This window comes from Melanerpes formicivorus, unplaced genomic scaffold (assembly GCF_026170545.1).
Source record: "Melanerpes formicivorus ecotype bairdi unplaced genomic scaffold, bMelFor1.0.p_v2 SCAF_425, whole genome shotgun sequence".
NCBI classification, from domain to species: domain Eukaryota; kingdom Metazoa; phylum Chordata; class Aves; order Piciformes; family Picidae; genus Melanerpes; species Melanerpes formicivorus.
In genome coordinates this window covers 137,902-161,125 of record NW_027142777.1, presented here as the reverse complement: position 1 = coordinate 161,125, position 23,224 = coordinate 137,902, and the positions used below count along the sequence as shown (strand labels likewise).

At 50.7% G+C, this 23,224-nt stretch overlaps 1 protein-coding gene across 1 annotated transcript; it reads left to right on the top strand.

The window, feature by feature from the left end:
- The first annotated feature begins 711 nt into the window (after positions 1-711).
- Positions 712-21,332, top strand: FNDC3A (fibronectin type III domain containing 3A). Its single transcript, XM_068170565.1, has 11 exons — positions 712-810; positions 5,235-5,353; positions 8,639-8,744; positions 8,842-9,017; positions 10,412-10,525; positions 11,599-11,748; positions 12,396-12,679; positions 15,315-15,524; positions 16,378-16,544; positions 17,841-17,968; positions 18,684-21,332. The coding sequence occupies exons 1-11, from the start codon at positions 792-794 to the stop codon at positions 18,996-18,998; spliced, it is 1,788 nt and encodes a 595-aa protein (XP_068026666.1). The 5' UTR covers positions 712-791; the 3' UTR covers positions 18,999-21,332.
- The last annotated feature ends 1,892 nt before the right edge of the window (positions 21,333-23,224 follow it).

Below are 23,224 nucleotides of genomic sequence, written 5' to 3'. Positions count from 1 at the left end.
GAGGAGGCTCAGGGGAGACCTTCTTGCTCTCTACTATAACTCCCTGAAGGGAGGTTGTAGCCAGGTGGGGGTTGGTCTCTTCTCCCAGGCAACCAGCCCCAGAACAAGAGGACACAGTCTCAAGCTGTGCCAGGGGAAGTTTAGGCTGGAGATGAGGAGCAAGTTCTTCCCAGAAAGAGAGATTGCCCATTGGAATGTGCTGCCCAGGAGGTGGTGGAGTCACCATCCCTGGAGGTGTTCAAGAGGGGACTGGATGTGGCACTTGAAACCATGGTTTAGTTAGCCATGAGGTGTTGGGTGATAAGTGGTGGAGTCACCATCACTGGGGATGTTTAGGAAGAGACTTGATGGGGTGCTTGGTGCCATGGTTTGGTTGATTAGATGGTGTTGCATGGTGGGTTGGACTTGATGATCTCAAAGGTCTCTTCCAACCTGGTCTGGTCTATCCTATCCTATCCTATTCTATCCTATCCTATCCTATCCTATCCTATCCTATCCTAATCCATTCCATTCTATCCTATTCCATTCCATTCCATTCCATTCCATTCCATTCCATTCCATTCCATTCTATCCTATTCCCTTCCATTCCATTTCTATTCCATTTCCATTCCATTCCATTCCATTCCATTCCATTCCATTCCATTCTATTCTATTCTATTCTATTCTATCTCTAAATTCTCCCCAAGAGCTGCAAAATCATTTCATCCATCTCACTTAATTGGAATATTACTCTTTTTTATAGATCCACCAAAAGACAATGGGGAGCAGCAATAAATACCTATGTTGTGGAGATGTCTGAAGGCTTAAATGGTGAGTATTAGGAGCATGTGTGGGCATTCAGCTGGGTTTTCACTGCATGTGGGCATTCACTGGGTTTTTTTCTCTATGTGTGTGTGTGCCTGTGGAAAGAGTAGAATGTGTGTTGTGATAAGGGAAGTTGTTGCATGGGACTGCCTTCAAGAAGGCAGGCATGGTGATGTTTGCATGCAGGAGAGGGGTTTTCCCCTCTGGCTTAGAAAGAAGATGCCACCAAACTGTGTTGAAAGAGGTGCTCAGTGCTTAACTTATTAATTAAGAGTACTCTGGTTTGGAAATGAGATGACACATTGCATCCATTTCAGGGCAAGAAGACAGGGCCACCTAGCTTTGGGGGTGTAGCTTTGCTAGGTGTGTGAAATGAAAGGAAACCTAGGGCTCCATGTGTCACAATGAAATCAGAGCAGTGATGCAGCTGGGATACCTGTTTCTGTTACTTGCTTTTGCTGTCCTTTCACACAGAAGGGAAACAAACAATAGGTTTAAACTGGTGTCTTGGTCCAGAGAGGGAAAGAGCCTCAGCTCTTTTGAATGTTCCTGTGGTGTGAAATTAGAGGCACAAACGAGGCCAAAATAATCAACAGTGAGGCTGTTTATTGACAGAATGAAGTGGATGGATCAGAAGGAGAGAGAGGGAGGGAAAAAACAGAGAGGAGAAGAGGGAGAGAGAAGTGGAAAGGCATTATATTACCACACCCCCTCACCCCCCAAGACAGGTTGGGTCTGTGGAGGAAGGCTGCTGCCACTTTGGCATGGAGGAGATGTTGGGTCTGTGGAGGAAGGCTGCTGCCACTTTGGCATGGAGGAGATGTTGGGTCTGTGGAGGAAGGCTGCTGCCACTTTGGCATGGAGGAGATGTTGGGTCTGTGGAGGAAGGCTGCTGCCACTTTGGCATGGAGGAGATGTTGGGTCTGTGGAGGAAGGCTGCTGCCACTTTGGCATGGAGGAGATGTTGGGTCTGTGGAGGAAGGCTGCTGCCACTTTGGCATGGAGGAGATGTTGGGTCTGTGGAAGAAGGCTGCTGCCACTTTGGCATGGAGGAGATGTTGGGTCTGTGGAGGAAGGCTGCTGCACTTTGGCATGGAGATGTTGGGTCTGTGGAGAAGGCTGCTGCAGGTTTGGCATGGAGGAGATGTTGGGTCTGTGGAAGAAGGCTGCTGCCACTTTGGCATGGAGGAGATGTTGGGTCTGTGGAGGAAGGCTGCTGCAGGTTTGGCATGGAGGAGATGTTGGGTCTGTGGAGGAAGGCTGCTGCCACTTTGGCATGGAGGAGATGTTGGGTCTGTGGAAGAAGGCTGCTGCCACTTTGGCATGGAGGAGATGTTGGGTCTGTGGAGGAAGGCTGCTGCCACTTCAGCGTAGAGGAGATGTTGGGTCTGTGGAGGAAGGCTGCTGCCACTTTGGCATGGAGGAGATGTTGGGTCTGTGGAGGAAGGCTGCTGCAGGTTTGGCATGGAGGAGATGTTGGGTCTGTGGAAGAAGGCTGCTGCCACTTTGGCATGGAGGAGATGTTGGGTCTGTGGAGGAAGGCTGCTGCAGGTTTGGCATGGAGGAGATGTTGGGTCTGTGGAGGAAGGCTGCTGCCACTTTGGCATGGAGGAGATGTGGGTCTGTGGAAGAAGGCTGCTGCCACTTTGGCATGGAGGAGATGTTGGGTCTGTGGAGGAAGGCTGCTGCCACTTCAGCGTAGAGGAGATGTTGGGTCTGTGGAGGAAGGCTGCTGCCACTTGGCATGGAGGAGATGTTGGGTCTGTGGAGGAAGGCTGCTGCCACTTTGGCATGGAGGAGATGTTGGTCTGTGGGAGGAAGGCTGCTGCCACTTTGGCATGGAGGAGATGTTGGGTCTGTGGAAGAAGGCTGCTGCCACTTCAGCATGGAGGAGATGTCATCCTTGTTGGCTGTGCTGTCCCCTGCTGGAGGAGGGGGAGGGAGAGATCCCAAAGCCCAAGTCCTTCTCTGAGCAGCCTCTTCAGCTCCATGAGTTGCAACAGGAGGAACTTAGGACATGGAGGGAGGGTTCCTCCTGGACTGCTGCCTCCAGGCTATATGGTGATGTCTTTTCTCCTGTGTCTGTCCTTTCCTCTCCTTGCATTCTCGTGGTGTTCCTTCAGAGCAGCACTGCCCAGGTCTTGTCCTTCTCTGGAGCCAGTAGTTCCTCAGGTCTTTTATACAGCTTTTTAGCTATGAGTCCAGGTGGTGAATCCATTGTCCTTTGCACCATCCTCCCTTTCCAGGGTAGCTGATGGGTAGGGATGATCTTGTCTTATGCATATTCCAGAGAGTATTGGTAGCAGTGGCATCTGCCCATGATTTCCAGGGCAGCTGCAGTCTGGGGAGCAATCTTTATCCTTTGTTGGGGCACATCTCAGCTCAGGATACAATCACAAGGTGATTTGCATCCAGGATTTGTAGACAGGATTCCTACAACTGGACATAAAAATGCCTTGCTAAGTTGTTAAATGGAGAAGCACAGTCACACTGAGAGTGAAAATCTACACTTCTCCAGTACTGTGTCAGAGTCAGACAGCACACTCCCCAGTTTGTAGGGGTAGCCCTTTCAGGGGTCTCAGCTGTGGTTCTTCTCATACTTGGTCTATGGCTTTCTTACTCCATTGTGTGTCCATGTTAAGTCACTTCTGGAATAATTTACCCCCAGCCTTTCATGCAGGTGCAGTGAGCTGTGCATTGCATTTCATTTCTGGGATTTATTGAGTTCTTGGAGAGGTAATTAAAAGTCCTCAGGTTCCCTGCTCAATCTGGTTAAAAAAGAGGGAGAGAAGAGTATCATAGAATCAGTCAGAGATGGAAGGGACCACAAGGATCAGCTAGTTCCAACCCCCCTGCCATGGGCAGGGACACCCCACACTAGATCAGGCTGGCCAGAGCCTCATCCAGTCTGGGCTTAAACATCCCCAGGGACAGGGCCCCAACCACCTCCCTGCACAACCCATTCCAGGGCTTCACCACTCTCATGGGGAAGAACTTCCTCCTCACCTCCAGCCTCAATCTCCCCACCTCCAGCTTCATTCCATTCCCCCTAGTCCTAGCACTCCCTCAGATCCTGAGCAGTCCCTCCCCAGCCTTCTGGAGCCCCCTTCAGATACTGGAAGGCCACAATGAGGTCACCTGGGAGCCTTCTCTTCTGCAGACTGAACAGCCCCAACTCCTTCAGTCTGTCCTCACAGGAGAGGTGCTTCAGCCCTCTGATCATCCTCCTGGCCCTTCTCTGGACACCTTCCAGCACCTCCACATCCCTCTTGCAATAGGGGCTCCAGAACTGGAGGCAGGACTCCAGGTGGGGTCACCCCAGACCTGAGCAGAGGGGGAGAATCACCTCCCTTGCCCTGCTGGCCACACTTCTCCTGATGCAGCCCAGGATCTGATTGGCTTTCTGGGCTGCAAGTGCACACTGAGAGCTCCTGGTGAGCTTCTCCTCCCCCAGCACCCCAAGGCTCTCTCCTCAGGGCTGCTTTCCAGCCAGTCCCTGCCCAGCCTGCATTTGTGCCTGGGATTGCCTCCACCCAGCTGCAGGACCCTGCCCTTGGTCTTGTTGAACCTCCTGAGGCTGGCTTGTGCCCACCTCTCCAGCCTGTCCAGGTCCCTCTGGATGGCCTCCCTTCCCTCCAGCCTGTCTGCTGCACCACACAGCTTGGTGTCATCAGCAAACCTGCTGAGGGTGCACTCAATCACAGTCTCACAGTATCACCAAGGTTGGAAGAGACCTCAAAGATCATTAGGTCCAACCTGTCACCACAGACCCTATGACTAGACCATGAGGTCTAGACCAATGCCACTGTCCATGGCAGCCACAGAGATGTTGAACAAGCCTGGTCCCAGGACTGATCCCTGAGGGACTCTGCTTGTCCCTGGCCTCCACTGGGACATGGAGCCAAGACAGCCACAGAATGCTAAAGACCACCTGATGTAAGAATCTGGCTGACCAGCAAAGAGTGAAATCAGTATCTCAGCTGGTGCTGGGCCATTGCAGGAGTGCAGGAACAAGTTTGCTCAGTTATAAGTTAGAGCCTGCAAAATGAATGTTGTGATTAGAAGCTTTCCAGGGAAGATTTTGCTTTTTGTATCTTCCCTCTTTATTTGGTTGTGGTGTTTGAATGTGCTTGCTGGCCCAGTAGTAACTACTTCATTAATAGTCCATTTTTCCTCCTAGTTCATGTGAATGCAAACTAAGGAAGATGCTTCAGCAGGTTTAGGAAGTTTGCTTAGGAAACTTCTCTTTAAGAACTGCTTGGCTCTTCTTCAGGGAAGCACAAAGCAAGCCTTAAGTTGTTTGGTTGTTGGGGGTTTTAATATACATTAGGCACATGGTTCTTCAGGGAAGCTGAATGCCTGCTGCAGCTGTCAGTGAAGTGTGGCACTGTACACCTGGGTTCATTGCACACTTCTTCCTGTCCTTGCAGGGAGCAAATGGGACAGGATATACAGCGGAGCTGCTCGGGAGCACCTGTGTGACCGCCTGAACCCTGGCTGCTCCTATCGCTTACGTGTGTACTGCCTTGGGGAAGGAGGACAGAGCACGGTAACAGCAGCTCCTGTTTCCATGAAATGAAGTTGCTCTCTCTTTAAGACAATCTGCTCCACTACTTAATAAGCAAAATACAGCGCAGAAGTGCCTAAAACAAAAGCAGCCCTAACTGGTACCTCAGAAAAGCTCCAGTGTGGATGTGCAGCATGTCAGGTTTCTGCCCGTTCCTTGAAGGAATAGAATCATAGAATCAATAAGGTTGGAAAAGACCTCAAAGATCATCAAGTCCAACCTGTCACCCAAGACTTAATGACTACTAAACCATGGCACCAAGTATCACAGTTACACCAAGGTTGGAAGAGACCTCAAAGATCATCAAGTCCAACCTGTCACCACAGACCTTATGGCTACTAAACCATGGCTTAGGTCACCTCCGAGGTGACCTAATTGTGGCCTTCCAGATGGCTGTTTGCTGCTCCACCACATTTGAGTCTGTGCCTCAAAACAACCCTGCCCACCCTTACATACTTAGAATAGAATAAACCAGGTTGGAAAAGACCTCAGAGATCATCAAGTCCAACCTGTCACCCAAGACCTAATGACTACTAAACCATGGCACCAAGTATCACAGTATCACCAAGGTTGGAAGAGATCATCAAGGCCAGAGGCCTCAGAGATCACCAAGTGCCACATCCAATCCCTTTTTGAACACCTCCAGGGATGGTGACTCCACCACCTCCCTGGGCAGCACATTCCAATGGCCAATCTCTCTTTCTGGGAAGAACTTTCCCCTCCATTAATTGCAACAATGTCATTAATTTATCAGTGTGATAGGGAAAAAACCTGTTTAAAGAATAATAACCTCACTAACATCCTACAAACAACCAGAGGTATCACAGAACCACCAAGGTGGGAAGAGACCTCAAAGATCATCAAGTCCAAGCTGTCACCACAGACCTCCTGACTAGACCATGGCACCAAGTGCCACATCCAATCCCCTCTTGAACACCTCCAGGATGGTGACTCCACCACCTCCCTGGGCAGCACATTCCAATGGCCAATCTCTCTTTCTGGGAAGAACTTCTTCCCAACATCCAGCCTAAACCTCCCCTGGCACAGCTTGAGGCTGTGTCCTCCTTGTTCAGTGCAACAATACATTTCAAATGAACTGAAAAGCAGCAGAACTTCCAATCCACTCTGTCTGGAAGCTATGTAGAAAGCAGTTGTGAAGTGAGACTCTAAGCTGTGCCTCCTTTGTAAACTAAAAGGCCTACCAACTCTTTGTTTGTTCTGTATCCCTGAGGCTAATGACCCCTGCACTGTTGGTGACTCATTTCTGTCTGTGTTCAGAACAGTCACTGCCATCTGCTGTGTGCTGTTAAGCTCTGCACACACTTCAAACCAGAGGGGGAAGCCTCTGGCACATTAAGAATTCCCAAGGAGTGAAAAAAAATGAAGTCTCTGGGAGTTTTGGATCTCTTCTTATTGACACCTGTGCTTTTTGAGAAGTTTTTGCACAAAATCATACAACCCTTAGCTTAAGGAGGAGCCTCAGGGAGAGACCTTATTGCTCTCTACAACTACCTGAAAGGAGGCTGTGGCCAGGTGGGGGTTGGTCTCTTCTTCCAGGCAGCCAGCAGCAGAACAAGAGGGCATAATCTCAAGCTGCACCAGGGGAGGTTTAGTTTCAAGGTGAGGAGAAAGTTCTTCCCAGAAAGAGAGATTGGCCATTGGAATGTGCTGCCCAGGGAGGTGGTGGAGTCACCATCACTGGAGGTGTTCAGAAGGGGACTGGACAGTATCACAGTCTCACAGTATAACATAGGCTGGGAATGACCTCGAGGATCATCAAGTCCAACCTAATCAACACAGACCTCATGACTAGACCATGGCACCAAGTGCCACATCCAATCCCCTCTTGAACACCTCCAGGGATGGGGACTCCACCACCTCCCTGGGCAGCACATTCCAATGGCCAATTACTTTCTGGGAAGAACTCTCTCCTCACCTCCAGCCTAAACCTCCCCTGGCACAGCTTGAGACTGTGTCCTCTTGTTCTGGTGCTGCTTGCCTGGGAGAAGAGACCAACCCCTTCCTGGCTACATCCACCTTTCAGGTAGTTGTAGAGGGCAATGAGGTCGCCCCTGAGCCTCCTCCAGGCTAAACAACCCCAGCTCCCTCAGCCTCTCCTCACAGGGCTGTGCTCAAGGTGTGGCCTAACCAATGCAGAGTCCAGGGGCACTATGACCTCCCTGCTCCTGCTGGCTACACTGTTCCTGATGCAGGCCAGGATGCCATTGGCCTTCTTGGCCACCTGGGCACACTGCTGGCTCATGTTCAGGCGGCTGTCAATCAGCACCCCCAGGTCCCTCTCTGTTTGGCAGCTCTCAGCCACTCTGACCCCAGCCTGTAGCTCTGCATGGGGTTGCTGTGGCCAATGTGCAGCCCCTGGCACTTGGACTTGTTGAATGCCATCCTGTTGGACTCTGCCCATCTGTCCAGTCAGTCGAGGTCCCTCTGCAGAGCCTTTCTGCCCTCTAACTGCCCAACATCTACTCCTCACTTGGTGTCATCTGCAAACTTGCTGATGACTGACTCGACCCCCTCATCCAGATCATCAATGAAGATGTTAAAGAGCACAGGGCCCAGCACTGATCCCTGGGGCACACCACTGGTGCCTGGCTGCCAGCTGGCTGTGGCACCATTCACCACCACTCTCTGGGCTCAGCTTCCAGCCAGTTCCTAACCCAGCACAGAGTGTAGTGGTCCAAGCCACAAGCTGACAGCTTAGCCAGCAGTTTGCTGTGGGGGACAGTGTCAAAGGCCTTGCTGAAGTTCAGGTAGACCACATCCGCAGGCCGTGGCACTTGAAGCCGTGGTTTAGTTACTCATGAGGTGTTGGGTGACAGGTTGGACCTGATGATCTCTGAGGTCTTTTCCAACCTTATTGATTCCATGATTCTAAGTTTTAGAAGTGATTAGAATGAAGTTCTAGAAGTGATTAAAAGGCAGTTTGATGAGAAAGGTACCAAGTTTGCCTGGAACAAGACATTTCAAGCATGTATCCTGGGTTTGTGCTGATCATTGACTGCTGGCTTTCCTTCTGCCCCTTGCATCTGCCCCAAAAGGCAAAAGCAAAAGTTCATAGTGCATAGTGAGTGGTTACTGTGGAATGCTTTCTGTAGGCATGAGAAACACATGCCAGCTCCTTTAGGAATCTCCATGTATGTGAAGGTGTACTTCAAAAACATGGAAGGTCTATTTCTGACTCAGATATTTGCCTTCACTTGTGGCTTGTTTTGGCCTGGATGACTTCAGCAATTTGTCTTTCCTTTTTAGGCCTCTGAGTCTTTACTGGTGCAAACACCAGCAGTGGTTCCTGGTCCATGCCAGCCTCCAAGGCTGCAGGGTAGAACAAGAGCAAGAGACATTCAGCTGCGCTGGGGTAATTTCATTGCAACCCTTAGCGAGTGGAAGGGATCCAGATGTATTTATGCCTTTAAAACTGAACCAGCTTTGCTCTCTTTCTTCCTTCTTTTCAGGACCACCTCAGGTAGATGGTGGCTCACCCATCACCTGCTACGGGCTGGAGATGTTTCAGCCAGAAAGTGATGAACACAGAGAGGTTTACCAAGGCTCTGACGTTGAGTGCACGGTGGGCAGCCTCCTTCCAGGGAGGACGTACAGCTTCAGGCTGCGAGCAGCTAACAAGGCTGGGGTAAGGAGGCAGGCTGAAATGAAATTGCTTTCAGTGACTGCAATCACTGGAGGTAATAATAATAATAATAATAATAGTAATAAACAACCAGGTTGGAAGAGACCTTCAAGATCATCGTCTCCAACCCACCCAATCCAACCCACCTAAACAACTAACCCATGGCACCAAGCGCCCCATCAAGTCTCCTCCTGAACACCTCCAGTGATGGTGACTCCACCACCTCCCCAGGCAGCCCATTCCAATGGGCAATCTCTCTCTCTGTGTAGAACTTCTTCCTAACCTCCAGCCTAAACCTCCCCTGGTGCAGCCTGAGACTGTGTCCTCTTGTTCCTCGTGAAAGCTGTCAGAACCAGTTGACACTGCTTGTGGAGAGGTGTGCAGCTTAAGGCTTTAAACCACTGACCTAACTTTTTGTCTGCCCTTCCCAAAGAGTGGTTTGTACCTCAAGCATTTTTACATCCTTCATTTCTTCTCTGGCTAAAAGCAGGCAATTAGCAGTTTTGTTATGCTCCAGTGCAGCCATCCCATCATGTAACCTCAAAATGAGGATTTGGGTAGCAATTTCCTGGTGTTTTTTTCTGAGAGTTTGAAGTGTCAAATTTATGCTGATTTCGTTTCCATTGTTCTAGAGAACAGCCAGATAGCAAAATAAATCCTGAATCCACAGAGATCTGGTTTGTAAGCAAGTAATGCAGAGTGTCAGGCTGTTGTTGCCTGTTTAAGGGCAACAAAGCTGGGGAGGGGTCTGGAGCACAGCCCTGTGAGGAGAGGCTGAGGGAGCTGGGGTTGCTTAGCCTGGAGAAGAGGAGGCTCAGGGGAGACCTTCTTGCTCTCTACAACTACCTGAAGGGAGGTTGTAGCCAGGTGGGGGTTGGTCTCTTCTCCCAGGCAGCCAGCACCAGAACAAGAGGACACAGTCTCAGGCTGCAGCAGGGGAGGTTTAGGCTGGATGTTAGGAAGAAGTTCTTCCCAGGAAGAGAGATTGGCCATTGGAATGTGCTGCCCAGGGAGGTGGTGGAGTCACCATCCCTGGAGGTGTTTAGGAAGAGCCTGGATGAGGCACTTGGTGCCATGGTTTAGTTGATCAGATGGTGTTGGGTGATAGGTTGGACTTGATGACCTCAGAGGTCATTTCCAACCTGGTTAATTCTACTCTATTCTGTTCTACTCTACTCTACTCTTTTCTACTCTACTCTACTCTATTCTATTCTATTCTATTCTATTCTATTCTATTCTATTCTATTCTATTCTATTCTATTCTACTCTACTCTACTCTACTCTACTCTACTCTACTCTACTCTACTCTATTCTGTATGTCCCTACTGTGGTAAACTGTTACTCTAAGCAGTAGTAGTTCTGTTCCAATTGGGTTGTATTAACTTCCTCTTTAACAGTTTGGACCTTACTCGGAAAAGTGTGAGGTGACGACAGCGCCTGGAGCCCCAGAGCAGTGCAAGCCCCCTCAGGTGTCATGCAGATCTGCTGCCTGTGCTCAGGTGTCCTGGGAGGTAAGCATACCATGTTACACTGTCTCAGCAAGAGCAGCTTCTACATTTTGAAGTTCAACTTTAACAGCTTAAGACTGTGGTTTAATCCCATTGTAAAAGGTGCTCACCTGATTGTCCAGTACCTGGTGTAGGGAGAATGCTTAAATCATAGTATCATAGTACCATAGTATCAGTCAGGGTTGGAAGGGACCACAAGGATCAGCTAGTTCCAACCCCCCTGCCATGGGCAGGGACAGCCCACACTACATCAGCCTGGCCACAGCCTCATCCAGCCTGGGCTTAAACACCTCCAGGGACAGGGCCTCAACCACCTCCCTGCACAACCCATTCCAGGGCTTCACCACTCTCATGGTCTATAGACCCAGTCAGTGAGAACTGCAGTACTCTTAATCATGCTCTCAAGAAAACAATCTCTTGCCATTGACTGGTTCAGGCTTCTAAGTCAGATGAAGGGCCAGGAGGATGAGCAGAGGGCTGGAGCACCTCTCCTGTGAGGACAGACTGAAGGAGTTGGGGCTGTTCAGTCTGGAGAAGAGAAGGCTCCCAGGTGACCTCATTGTGGCCTTCCAGGATCTGAAGGGGGCTACAGGAAGGCTGGGGAGGGACTGCTCAGGATCTCAGGTAGTGCTGGGACTAGGGGGAATGGAATGAAGCTGGAGGTGGGGAGATTGAGGCTGGAGGTGAGGAGGAAGTTCTTCCCCATAAGAGTGGTGAAGCCCTGGAATGGGTTGTCCAGGCAAGTGGTTGGGGCCCTGTCCCTGGAGGTGTTTAAGCCCAGGCTGGCTGAGGCTGTGGCCAGGCTGATGTAGTGTGGGGTGTCCCTGCCCATGGCAGGGGGGTTGGAACTAGCTGATCCTTGTGGTCCCTTCCAACCCTGACTGATACTGAGACTATGATAAGTTAAAAGTCAGCAAAGAAAGGGGGCATGAAAATTAACATGCCTGCAGGGGGTAGCACAAAGAGAAACCACCCAGAAAACATAGATGTGGTGAGCTTGACTGTTTGGGTTTTGTTGGTGGTGGGTTTTTTAAGTCACTGAGTTTAACTTGCAACTCTTTGTCTCTGTTTGGAAGGTGCCAGTGAGCAACGGAGCCGACGTCACGGAGTATCGGCTGGAGTGGGGCGGTGTGGAAGGATGCATGCAGATCTCCTACTGTGGGCCTGGGCTCAGCTGTGAAGTTAAAGGGCTTTTGCCTGCCACTATATACTACTGCAGGGTTCAGGTAAAGTGAAATGTGGAAATGGGAATTGCCCCTGCCCTACAAACGTGGTCTGCTTTGCCAGGAACAGTGTGGCCAGCAGGAGCAGGGAGCTCCTTCTGCCCCTGTACACTGCACTGGTTAGGCCACACCTTGAGTCCTGTGTCCACTTCTGGGCCCCTCAGTTTAAGAAGGATTTTGAGACACTTGAATGTGTCCAGAGAAGGGCAATGAGGCTGGGGAGAAGCCTTGAGCACAGCTCTGTGAGGAGAGGTTGAGGGAGCTGGGGTTGCTTAGCCTGGAGAAGAGGAGACTCAGGGGTGACCTTATTGCTTCCTACAACTCCCTGAAGGGAGGCTGTAGCCAGGTGGGGGTTGGTCTCTTCTCCCAGGCAGCCAGCACCAGAGCACGAGGACACAGTCTCAAGCTGCGCCAGGGAGGTTTAGGTTGGATGTTAGGAAGAAGCTCTTCCCAGCAAGAGAGATTGGCCATTGGGATGTGCTGCCCAGGGAGGTGGTGGAGTCACCACCACTGGAGGTGTTTAGGAAGAGCCTGGATGGGGCACTTGGTGCCATGGTTTAGTTGGTTAGATGGTGTTGGGTGATAGATTGGACAGGATGATCCTGAGGGTCTCTTCCAACCTGGTTTATTCTATTCCATTCTGTTTGCAGGCAGCAAATGTTGCAGGTGCAGGCCCTTTCAGTGAGGTGGTGGCATGTATGACTCCTGCCTCAGTACCTGCAGTCGTGACTTCTCTCCGAGGCCTGAGTGAAGATGAAGTTGAAAGCCCACACTATTCTTCTTCCACATGCCTTCCTATAAGCTGGGAAGAACCTTGTGACCATGGCTCTGAAATCCTTGGCTACAGCATAGACTTTGGAGACAAGCAGCCAATCACTGTTGGGAAGGTTCTGAGCTATATTATCGATGGCTTACAACCAGATACTACCTACAGGTATGCCGTGCACTAGAGAGCCTGATGTTCCTCACACAAGGGAAGATTCCTTCTTTCTTTGTTCCATTGTATTCCTCTGTCCCTGGAGGTGTTTAAGGCCAGGCTGGATGAGGCTGTGGCCAGGCTGATCTAGTGTGGGGTGTCCCTGCCCATGGCAGGGGGGTTGGAACTGGCTGATCCTTGTGGTCCCTTCCAACCCTGACTGATACTGTGATACTGTGATGCTGTATTTGTTTTCTGCATGGCTCTCAGAGAGTTATTACTACATAGTCATGGAGAGTAAGGAAGCTTTGACAACAGTGAGCTTCCTAAGTGGATGAGCTGATGGTTTTGTTTTCTTTCAGGAACATTTCCTTTTAGCATGTTTAGTGCTCTAGCTCTGTTCTGTCTGTCTTGTCAATGTCTCAGCTGAACTGAGTTCAGATCCCTAACTCCTTTTTGGACCAGTTACTTCATGGCTAGATGGCCTCTCATCTGTTAGACAACATGAAGTCCATCCAAGGAAGGAGCATGTCTGGTCTTTAACTGACTAAATCAATTGGCCTGATCACAATTCATCATAGTGTCATAGAATCAGTCAGGGTTGGAAGGCACCACAAGGATCATCTAGTTCCAGCCCCCCTGCCATGGGCAGGGACACCCCACACTACATCAGCCTGGCCAGAGCCTCAGCCAGCCTGGGCTTAAACACCTCCAGGGACAGGGCCCCAACCACCTCCCTGGACAACCCATTCCAGGGCTTCACCACTCTCATGGGGAAGAACTTCCTCCTCACCTCCAGCCTCAATCTCCCCACCTCCAGCTTCATTCCATTCCCCCTAGTCCTAGCACTGCCTGAGATCCTGAGCAGTCCCTCCCCAGCCTTCCTGGAGCCCCCTGCAGATCCTGGAAGGCCACAATGAGGTCACCTGGGAGCCTTCTCTTCTCCAGACTGAACAGCCCCAACTCCTTCAGTCTGTCCTCACAGGAGAGGTGCTCCAGCCCTCTGCTCATCCTCCTGGCCCTTCTCTGGACACCTTCCAGCACCTCCACATCCCTCTTGCAATAGGGGCTCCAGAACTGGGCCTTTGATGCAGAAAGAGCAAGGATTTGGGTGTTGGCATGAAGAACATTGATTCAAAAATCTACCAATCAGTTTGAAATCTCTGTTGAAGATTTGTTTAATTGCAAAGGTTTGGAGCACAGCCCTGTGAGGAGAGGCTGAGGGAGCTGGGGTTGCTTAGCCTGGAGAAGAGGAGACTCAGGGGAGACAATGGAATGGAATGGAATGGAATGGAATGGAATGGAATGGAATGGAATGGAATGGAATGGAATGGAATGGAATGGAATGGAATGGAATGGAATGGAATTAACTAGGTTGGAAGAGACCTTTGAGATCATCAAGTCCAACCTATCACCCAACACCATCTAATCAACTAAACCATGGCAACAATCACCCCATCAAGTCTCTTCCTAAGCAGGTCCATCACCTTCTTGCTCTCTACAGCTACTTGAAGGGAGGTTGTAGCCAGGTGGGGGTTGGTCTCTTCTCCCAGGCAAGCAGCACCAGAACAAGAGGACACAGTCTCAAGCTGTGCCAGGGGAGGTTTAGGCTGGATGGTAGGAAGAAGTTCTTCCCAGTAAGAGAGATTGGCCATTGGAATGTGCTGCCCAGGGAGGTGGTGGAGTCACCATCACTGGAGGTGTTTAGGAAGAGACTGGATGGGGTGCTTGGTGCCATGGTTTAGTTGATTAGATGGTGCTAGGTTGGACTCAATGATCTCAAAGGTCTTTTCCAACCTGTTCTGTTCTGTTCTATTCTTTCTATTCTGTTTTATTCTATTCTATTCTCTCCAATGTGGTTATCAAACATGTTGTTAGAAGATGTGTGGGGTCAGGAAGATGATCCACTCTTAAAGCAGCTGCTAGAACTTTGGCATCTTTTCACTGATGTGAATGATGCAGCTGTGGTAACATTTTTACTCCAAATCAATCCAGCTCTTTAACTTGTGGCAAAGTGACAGTCTGCATCTTCCTGATAGGCTGTCCAAAGCAAGATATTGATAGAGCTCTTCATGGTAGAAAATACCATCTGTGTGTGGAGTCACCATCACTGGAGGTGTTCAGTAGGAGACTTGATGGGGTGCTTGGTGCCATGGGTTAGTTGTTTAGGTGGTGTTGGTTGGTAGGTTGGACTCGATGATCTTCCCTTCCCTTCCCTTCCCTTCCCTTCCCTTCCCTTCCCTTCCCTTCCCTTCCCTTCCCTTCCCTTCCCTTCCCTTCCCTTCCCTTCCCTTCCCTTCCCTTCCCTTCCCTTCCCTTCCCTTCCCTTCCCTTCCCTTCCCTTCCCTTCCCTTCCCTTCCCTTCCCTTCCCTTCCCTTCCCTTCCCTTCCCTTCCCTTCCCTTCCCTTCCCTTCCCTTCCCTCCCCTCCCCTCCCCTCCCCTCCCTTCTCCTCTCCTCTCCTCTCCCTTCTCCCCTCCCTTCTCCTCTCCTCTCCTCTCCCTTCTCCTCTCCCTTCTCCTCTCCCTTCTCCTCTCCCTTCTCCTCTCCCTTCTCCTCTCCCTTCTCCTCTCATATGTATGGTGGAAATGACAAGTTGTTTTCTCACACTCCAATACCAAGTTCATTTCTTCTCTCTTTTTTCAACTCACCAGAGTACGAATCCAAGCCCTGAACAGTCTGGGAGCAGGTCCCTTCAGCCACACCATAAAACTGAAAACAAAGCCTCTCCCTCCTGACCCACCTCGCCTGGAATGTGCTGCCTACAGTTCTCAGACCCTCAAGCTGAAGTGGGGAGAAGGAACTGCAAAAGCATTAACTGACTCCATTCAGTATCACCTTCAGATGGAGGATAGGAACGGAAGGTTGGTTTGGGCATCCCTGTAATCTGTGCTCTGAAGCCTGGGAGGTGACAGCACAGGGCACAGTTCCAGCTCCTTGGCTGAGCTTACAACAGCTCATAGAGCCCTTGTAGGAGACCAGCTCATCTGGCAAGGCAAGAGGGGCTCTAGAGTTCCATGCTGGGAAGCACCAGATTGAAATGTTCATCATGGCTGGAGAGCAGCCAGGCAGAAAGGGACCTGGGGGTGCTGGTTGATGGTAGGCTGAACATGAGCCAGCAGTGTGCCCAGGTGGCCAAGAGGGCCAATGGCATCCTGGCCTGCATCAGGAATAGTGTGGCCTGTAGGATCAGTGAAGTCATTGTGCCCCTGGACTCAGCACTGGTTAGGCCACACCTTGAGTCCAGTTCTGGGCCCCTCAGTTTAAGAAGGACATTGAGAGACTTTGCACCATGTCCAGAGAAGGGCAACAAAGCTGGGGAGGGGTCTGGAGCACAGCCCTGTGGGGAGAGGCTGAGGGAGCTGGGGTTGCTTAGCCTGGAGGAGGCTCAGGGAAGACCTTTTGCTCTCTACAACTACCTGAAGGGAAGTTGTAGCCGGGTGGGGATTGGTCTCTTCTCCCAGGCAACCAGCACCAGAACAAGAGGACACAGTCTCAAGCTGTGCCAGGCTGGAGGTGAGGATAAAGTTCTTCCCAGAGAGAGAGATTGGCCATTGGGATGTGCTGCCCAGGGAGGTGGTGGAGTCACCATCCCTGGAGGTGTTTAGTAAGAGCCTGGATGAGGCACTTGGTGCCATGGTTTAGTTGATGAGATGGTGCTGGGTGCTAGGTGGGACTGGATGATCTGCTAAAAGAAACTGTCCTTGCCATTTCCAGGTTTGTGTCCTTATACAGAGGACCATGTCATACCTACAAAGTACAAAGACTCAGTGAGTCCACCTCATACAGGTTTTGCATTCAGGCATGTAATGAAGCTGGGGAGGGTCCCCTCTCTCAAGAATATGTTTTCACTACTCCCAAGTCTGTTCCAGCTGCCTTGAAAGGTAAAAGGGCTTCCTTCTTTCATCTAGGGGAGTGGGGGGATGGCAAGTTGGGTTTGGTATTGTGTTGTGCTTGGGGTATTTAGAGTGCTAAGCCTGCTTCCAAGTGCAGGCAGGGACAGTAAGGGAATTCTCCTTTCATGTATTTGCCTGAAGCCAAAGCTCTTCACTCCAGAAATGAGGTACTTGTGGTTTCTGTGCTCTTTGACACCAGAAGGCTTGCACTTGGAATTCTTGCTTACCAGCAGAGAGTGAGCAGACTGTTACAGTAATCTGAGGTGGAAGAAGTTCTACACAGAGAGAGTGATTGCCCATTGGAATGGGCTGCCTGGGGAGGTGGTGGAGTCACCATCACTGGAGGTGCTCAGGAGGAGACTTGATGGGGTGCTTGGTGCCATGGGTTAGTTGTTTAGGTGGTGTTGGATGGGTTGATGGGTTGGACACCATGATCTTGAAGGTCTCTTCCAACCTGGTCTATTCTATGTATTTCTGTGTAATTCCTCCTGGCATGCATAGAAAAATTGCAGGGATAGCAGCTTTTTGACTGCTGTCCCCTTTTTGCATGGGGTGCACACTTGCAGTCACCAAATGCTACTGGCTTATTCTTGGATTAGGCTGAACCTAGCAATAGAGACCCGTGGGCATTGTTAGATGTTGTTCAGACAACAGTGTAGGAAGACTACAGCTGAATGTAGGCCTTTGATTTCTGAGACAAAATAGCAGAGTGAATACAAGAAGGAATTTAAGAAGGACATTGAGACACTTGAAGGTGTCCAGAGAAGGGCAACAAGGCTGGGGAGAGGCCTTGAGCACAGCCCTGTGAGGAGAGGCTGAGGGAGCTGGGGTTGCTTAGCCTGGAGAAGAGGAGGCTCAGGGGAGACCTTCTTGCTGTCTACAACTCCCTGAAGGGAGGTTGTAGCCAGGTGGGGGTTGGTCTCTTCTCTCAGGCAAGCAGTACAAGAACAAGAGGACACAGTCTCAAGCTGTGCCAGGGGAGGTTTGGGCTGGATGTTAGGAAGGAATTCTTCCCAGCAAGAGAGATTGGCCATTGGAATGTGCTGCCCAGGGAGGTGGTGGAGTCCCCATCCCTGGAGGTGTTCAAGAGGGGATTGGATGTGGCACTCAAAGCCATGGTTTAGTTAGTCCTGAGGTGTTGGGTGCTAGGTTGGGCTTGATGATCTCTGAGGTCTTTTCCAACCTGACTGATTCTGTGATTCTAAGACTTTACAAGTTGGTAGAGTGTAGCAGTGAGTGATGGGGAAAGCAGAGCTGTCACTTACTTGTGTTTCCTTCCTGCAGCCCCAAGGATTGAGAGAATAAACGAGCACACGTGTGAAATCACCTGGGAGGTTCTGCAGCCCATGAAGGGTGACCCAGTTATCTACTGCCTCCAGGCCATGGTGGGCAAAGACTCGGAATTCAAGCAGGTGTGATGTGCTTTGCTTTGTGCCATTTGTAGCATTTGTGATAACCACCTCAGATGAAACATTACTGCGTTGCAGGATGCTTTTAGCTGTGCTAACTTTTTGCTACCAAATAAGGTAAGGTGGTGTTGCCTAAAAGAGAAAAGAGATTTAAATATATATGAGGTTGTAGCCAGGTGGGAGTTGGTCTCTTCTCCCAGGCAGCCAGTACCAGAACAAGAGGACAGAGTCTCAGGCTGCGCCAGGGGAGTTTCAGGCTGGAGGTCAGGAGGAAGTTTTACACAGAGAGAGTGATTGCCCATTGGAATGGGCTGCCTGGGGAGGTGGTGGAGTCACCATCACTGGAGGTGTTCAGGAGGAGACTTGATGGGGTGCTTGGTGCCATGGGTTAGTTGATTAGGTGGTGTTGGATGATAGGTTGGACTCGATGATCTTGAAGGTCTCTTCCAACCTGGTCTGGTCTGGTCTATTCTATTCTATTCTATTCTGCTCTACCCTACCCTACCCTACCCTATTCTGCTCTGCTCTACTCTACTCTACTCTACCTCTATTCTATTCTATTCTACTCCACTCTACTCTACCCTACCCTACCCTACCCTATTCTGCTCTGCTCTGCTCTGCCCTACTCTACTCTGTTCTACTCTATTCTGTTCTATTCTACTCTATTGTGTTTGCAGCTGCTGTAGCATCTGCTGTGTGTTGTGTGTCATTGTTGCAGGTCTACAGGGGTCCGGACTGCTCCTTCCGCTACGCAGGCCTGCAGCTGAACTGTGAATACCGTTTCCGCGCCTGTGCCGTTCGGCAGTGCCAAGAGGCAGGAGGGCATCAGGACCTGGTAGGCCCCTACAGCTCCCCAGTGCTCTTCATCTCTCAGAGGACTGAACCGCCGGCCAGCAGCCACAGGGACACTGTGCAGACCACAAGGACACAATGGTCACAGAGCGACCAAGTGTGCGCCGCTGTCATCCTGGCACTTTTTGCTATCTTTTCCATTCTGATTGCTGTTATCATTCAGTACTTTGTAATAAAGTGAAGAGAAAGAGGTTCCCTTTAGAATGCTGCCCATTACATTTTCCTTTCTCATACTCTGAAAGAAATTCTGCTCTCTTGCTTTTACAAAACCAGGCATTTAGCACCTCCATTGGGACTGATGCAAACCTTTCCAGCCACTTTGAGAATGCTTTACTGGTAGGTAGAGGCTGACACTTGGTAGTACAGAGCAAGCCACACAGATGGGATCTTTGCTTTCCTATGCCTTCTTGCAGTACAAACTCTAGATGGGGCAGGCAAGCAGTGTCCAGTGAAAAGGCTTTGACCAGTGGCACAGGTGTGGAAACCATTTCCTGGCCCACACTTTCCAGGGGTCGCTCCCACGACAGGGCCGAAGGCGTAGCTGGCATTGAAAACTGACACTAACACACTCGTGCTGTACACCATGTCAATCTGATGCTGTGAAAGCAATCTAGCACTGTATTTCTACCTCCTCATTTGTCTTAACTATTTGGGAAGCAGGATTTACGCTGAAAAACACCCCAGGGGCTTTTCTCAGGCATCACCTCATCAACGGGACGGAAGAGTTTGCGTGAGGGAAGCTTCTTGCCTGATAAGTGTGGAGTTCCTCCCGGCAAGGAGATGTTTGTGACAGACTACGAGACAGTGGCACGAGTGAGTTCCCCTTGCCCCCAGGATCTGAAGCTTCCTTACAGAAATGCCTCTTTTATGTCTTACAGAGGAGGGAGAGGGTGAGAGAACATCCCAAAACTTGTTTTTCCCCATAGCAAAAAGGAGTTTCTGAGGTCCCTCTCTGATGGGAGGCAGTTTCTGCAGCTGTCTGTGCCCTCTGCTTTTGGCTGGCTGATGTTCTTGGGGATGAAGCTAAGGATTGGAATCTTTGCTGTTTGCCCAGCAGTCACTCGCCACATCCACCCCAATCAAGCACTGCCTGCCTTGGTTTCTTTGCCCTTTCTCTCTCTCTCTCTCTCTCTCTCTCTCTCTCTCTCTCTTTCCTTTGGGGCACCAACTCAGAAGGCGAAGCCTCGCCCTTTGCACCAGAAACAAAACCAATGTAAAGCTGCTTTTGATTTGCCTCTCTCTCGGGCTCCTAATGGTTAATGTTAATGTCTCTTGGCCTACCGTAGCAAACTGTTGGTTGCATGTAGTGAACCTTGCATTAGAGCACTTTGCAGTGGCATAACTCATCGGCGTCGTGTGAGCTTGCGTTTGTGAGTTCTTGGGTGAAATTCAGCCCGGTCCTTCGGTCCCCCCCTGGACATCCTGCTGGATGTCAGCGGCTGCCAAGTGACACAGGGCTTGTGGTGAAGCTACCTTTACAACACAACAGCTCCTCCTCGTCTCATCACACTTCTGTTACTTGTTAATACTCCCTGTAATTGGCTCTCTTTAATTTATTTGAGTTACTAGGTAGTGAATCATTCAATGACCTCTAGGTGTCTTCAGTTTAGCGTTTTTTAATGGTATTCAACACTTCTGTCAGTCTTAAGGATAATGATGATGATTAAAACAAACAACAAAATATTAAGGAACCTCTGTCTTGTGCTTTGAAGATCTCTGCAGACTTCCTCTGCTCTCAGAACGGGCATGTATTGTAACTGTTGATACGTCCAATGAGCTGTGCTGTAGAATAATGTTGCCGAGTTCTGTTTTGGGGGTTGATTCTTTTGTCAAAAAGGGGAGGGGGAGGGGAGGGGAAAACCAAAAGGCGATGGCCGAGAGCTTGGCCTCCAGCCGGCGAGAGCCATCTGTCTGTAACCCCGACTGATTGTTTACATTTCCTTTGGAATTTGTCCTTTGTACGTAGGGGCTGAGCCCTCCCCGCAGACCACCGCCGGGGCCGATGTTTTCTAGACCCTTCTCGCCGGTGCCGCGTTCGGCAGTGCAAACGAGGCACCGCGCAGCAGCCCCAAGCATCCTCGGCGGCTGAGCGCCTCCCAAGGGTTAGGATTTGTTACTGCGGTCCCCCTGCAGGGACTGAGGCTTTCTTTCATAGCCAAATTCAAAGGAGCTCCTATTTTTGATAGTCACTTCATAGCGTATTTGCCATTGGAGCCTCGGTGCCTGGGGCTGCAGCGCAGACAGGTTTTAATGTCAGCTTAATTTTACCTCACAGACTGTACATTCCAAAAGTAAAGAGACAAAAGAACAGGGGGAGAGGGGAAACAAAACAGAGAGAGGAAAGCTCTCTAAAAAGGGTTTCAAGTGTCAGAGATACACTACCAAACCTGTCACTTTGCCACTGTGCGATGTGGGACTCCAGGAGGACAGAGCTGTACAGGCTGATAGAAGACACGTGACTGATGTAGCAAAGAACCTTTCAAACTCTGTGGAAAATAAAAGTCTCCTTCTTTGTCGTGGTTGTTCGCTCCTCTTGGCGCCGCGCGCCGCCTCCCTTTCCCTGCCCCGCGCCCATGCCGCACTTGTCCTGCGCTGGACTTTTAATAGAGCTAAGGGGAAAACAGAGGGTGTATCATCTTTGGAAGAGAGGGGAGGCAACCCATGGAATGTTTAAGGACGTTGCCAAATCATGTAGGAAGAAAATTAGGGAGGCAAAAGCACATTTGGAGCTTAGACTGGCCTTCACTGTGAAGGACAACAAAAAGTCCTTCTATAAATACATTAATAGCAAGAGGAAGGGCAAGGACAACCTCCTCTCCTTGGTTGACAGGGAGGGAATTGTTGTATCAAGGGATGAGGAAAAGGCAGAGATACTTAACACCTTCTTTGCCTCAATTTTTACTAGAAGGACAGCTGGCCTGCAGAGCTGGCAGAAGGAGCCAGGGAGCTGCACAGTTTCCCTCTGTTCCATGAGGAGGTGGTTGGAACTCAGCAGCTTGGATCCCCACACGTCCATGGGACCAGATGGGATCCATCCTAGGGTGCTGAGAGAGCTGGCAGATGAGCTGGCCAAGCCACTCTCCATCATTTTTCAGCAGTCCTGGCTCACTGGAGAGGTCCCAGAAGACTGGAAGCTGGCCAACGTGGTGCCCACCCACGAGAAGGGCCGGTAGGATGAGCCAGGGAATCATAGGCCTGTCAGCCTGACCTCAGTGCCAGGCAAGATCCTGGAACAGGTCATCCTGAGTGCAATCACACAGCACTTACAGGATGGCCAAGGCATCAGGCCCAGACAGCATGGATTTAGGAAGGGCAGGTCCTGCCTGACCAACCTGATCTCCTTCTATGATCAGGTGACTGCCTGGTGGATGTGGGGCAGGCTGTGGATGTGGTCTGCCTGGACTTCAGCAAAGTCTTTGCACCACCCCTCACAGCAAACTCCTGGCCAAGCTGTCAGCCCCTGGCTTGGACAGCAGCACTCTGAGCTGGGTTAGGAACTGGCTGGAGGCTGAGCCCAGAGAGTGGTGGTGAATGGTGCCACAGCCAGCTGGCAGCCAGTCACAAGTGGTGTGCCCCAGGGATCAGTGCTGGGCCCTGTGCTCTCTAACATCTTTATTGATGATCTGGATGAGGGCATTGAGTCCATCAGCAGTAAATTTGCTGATGACACCAAGCTGGGGGCAGGAGTTGATCTGCTGGAGGGTGGAGAGGCTCTGCAGAGAGACCTCAACAGGCTGGACAGATGGGCAGAGGCCAAGGGCAGGAGACTGAACAAGTGCCAGGTGCTGCACATTGGCCACAGCAACCCCATGCAGAGCTACAGGCTGGGGTCAGAGTGGCTGAGAGCAGCCAGGCAGAGAGGGACCTGGGGGTGCTGGTTGATGGTAGGCTGAACATGAGCCAGCAGTGTGCCCAGGTGGCCAAGAGGGCCAATGGCATCCTGGCCTGCATCAGGAAGAGTGTGGCCAGCAGGAGCAGGGAGGTCATTCTGCCCCTGGACTCAGCACTGGTTAGGCCACACCTTGAGTCCTGTGTCCAGTTCTGGGCCCCTCAGTTTAGGAAGGAGGTTGACTTGCTGGAAGGTGTCCAGAGAAGGGCAACAAAGCTGGGGAGGGGTTCGGAGCACAGCCCTGTGAGGAGAGGCTGAGGGAGCTGGGGTTGCTTAGCCTGGAGAAGAGGAGACTCAGGGGTGACCTTCTTGCTCTCTACAACTACCTGAACGGAGGTTGCAGACAGGCAGAGGTTGGTCTCTTCTCCCAGGCAGCCAGCACCAGAACAAGAGGACACAGTCTCAGGCTGTGCCAGGGGAGGTTTAGGTTGGATGTTAGGAAGGAAGACTTGCTGGGGTGCTTGGTGCCATGGGTTAGCTGTTTGGGTGGGTTGGATTGGTTGATGGGTTGGACTCAA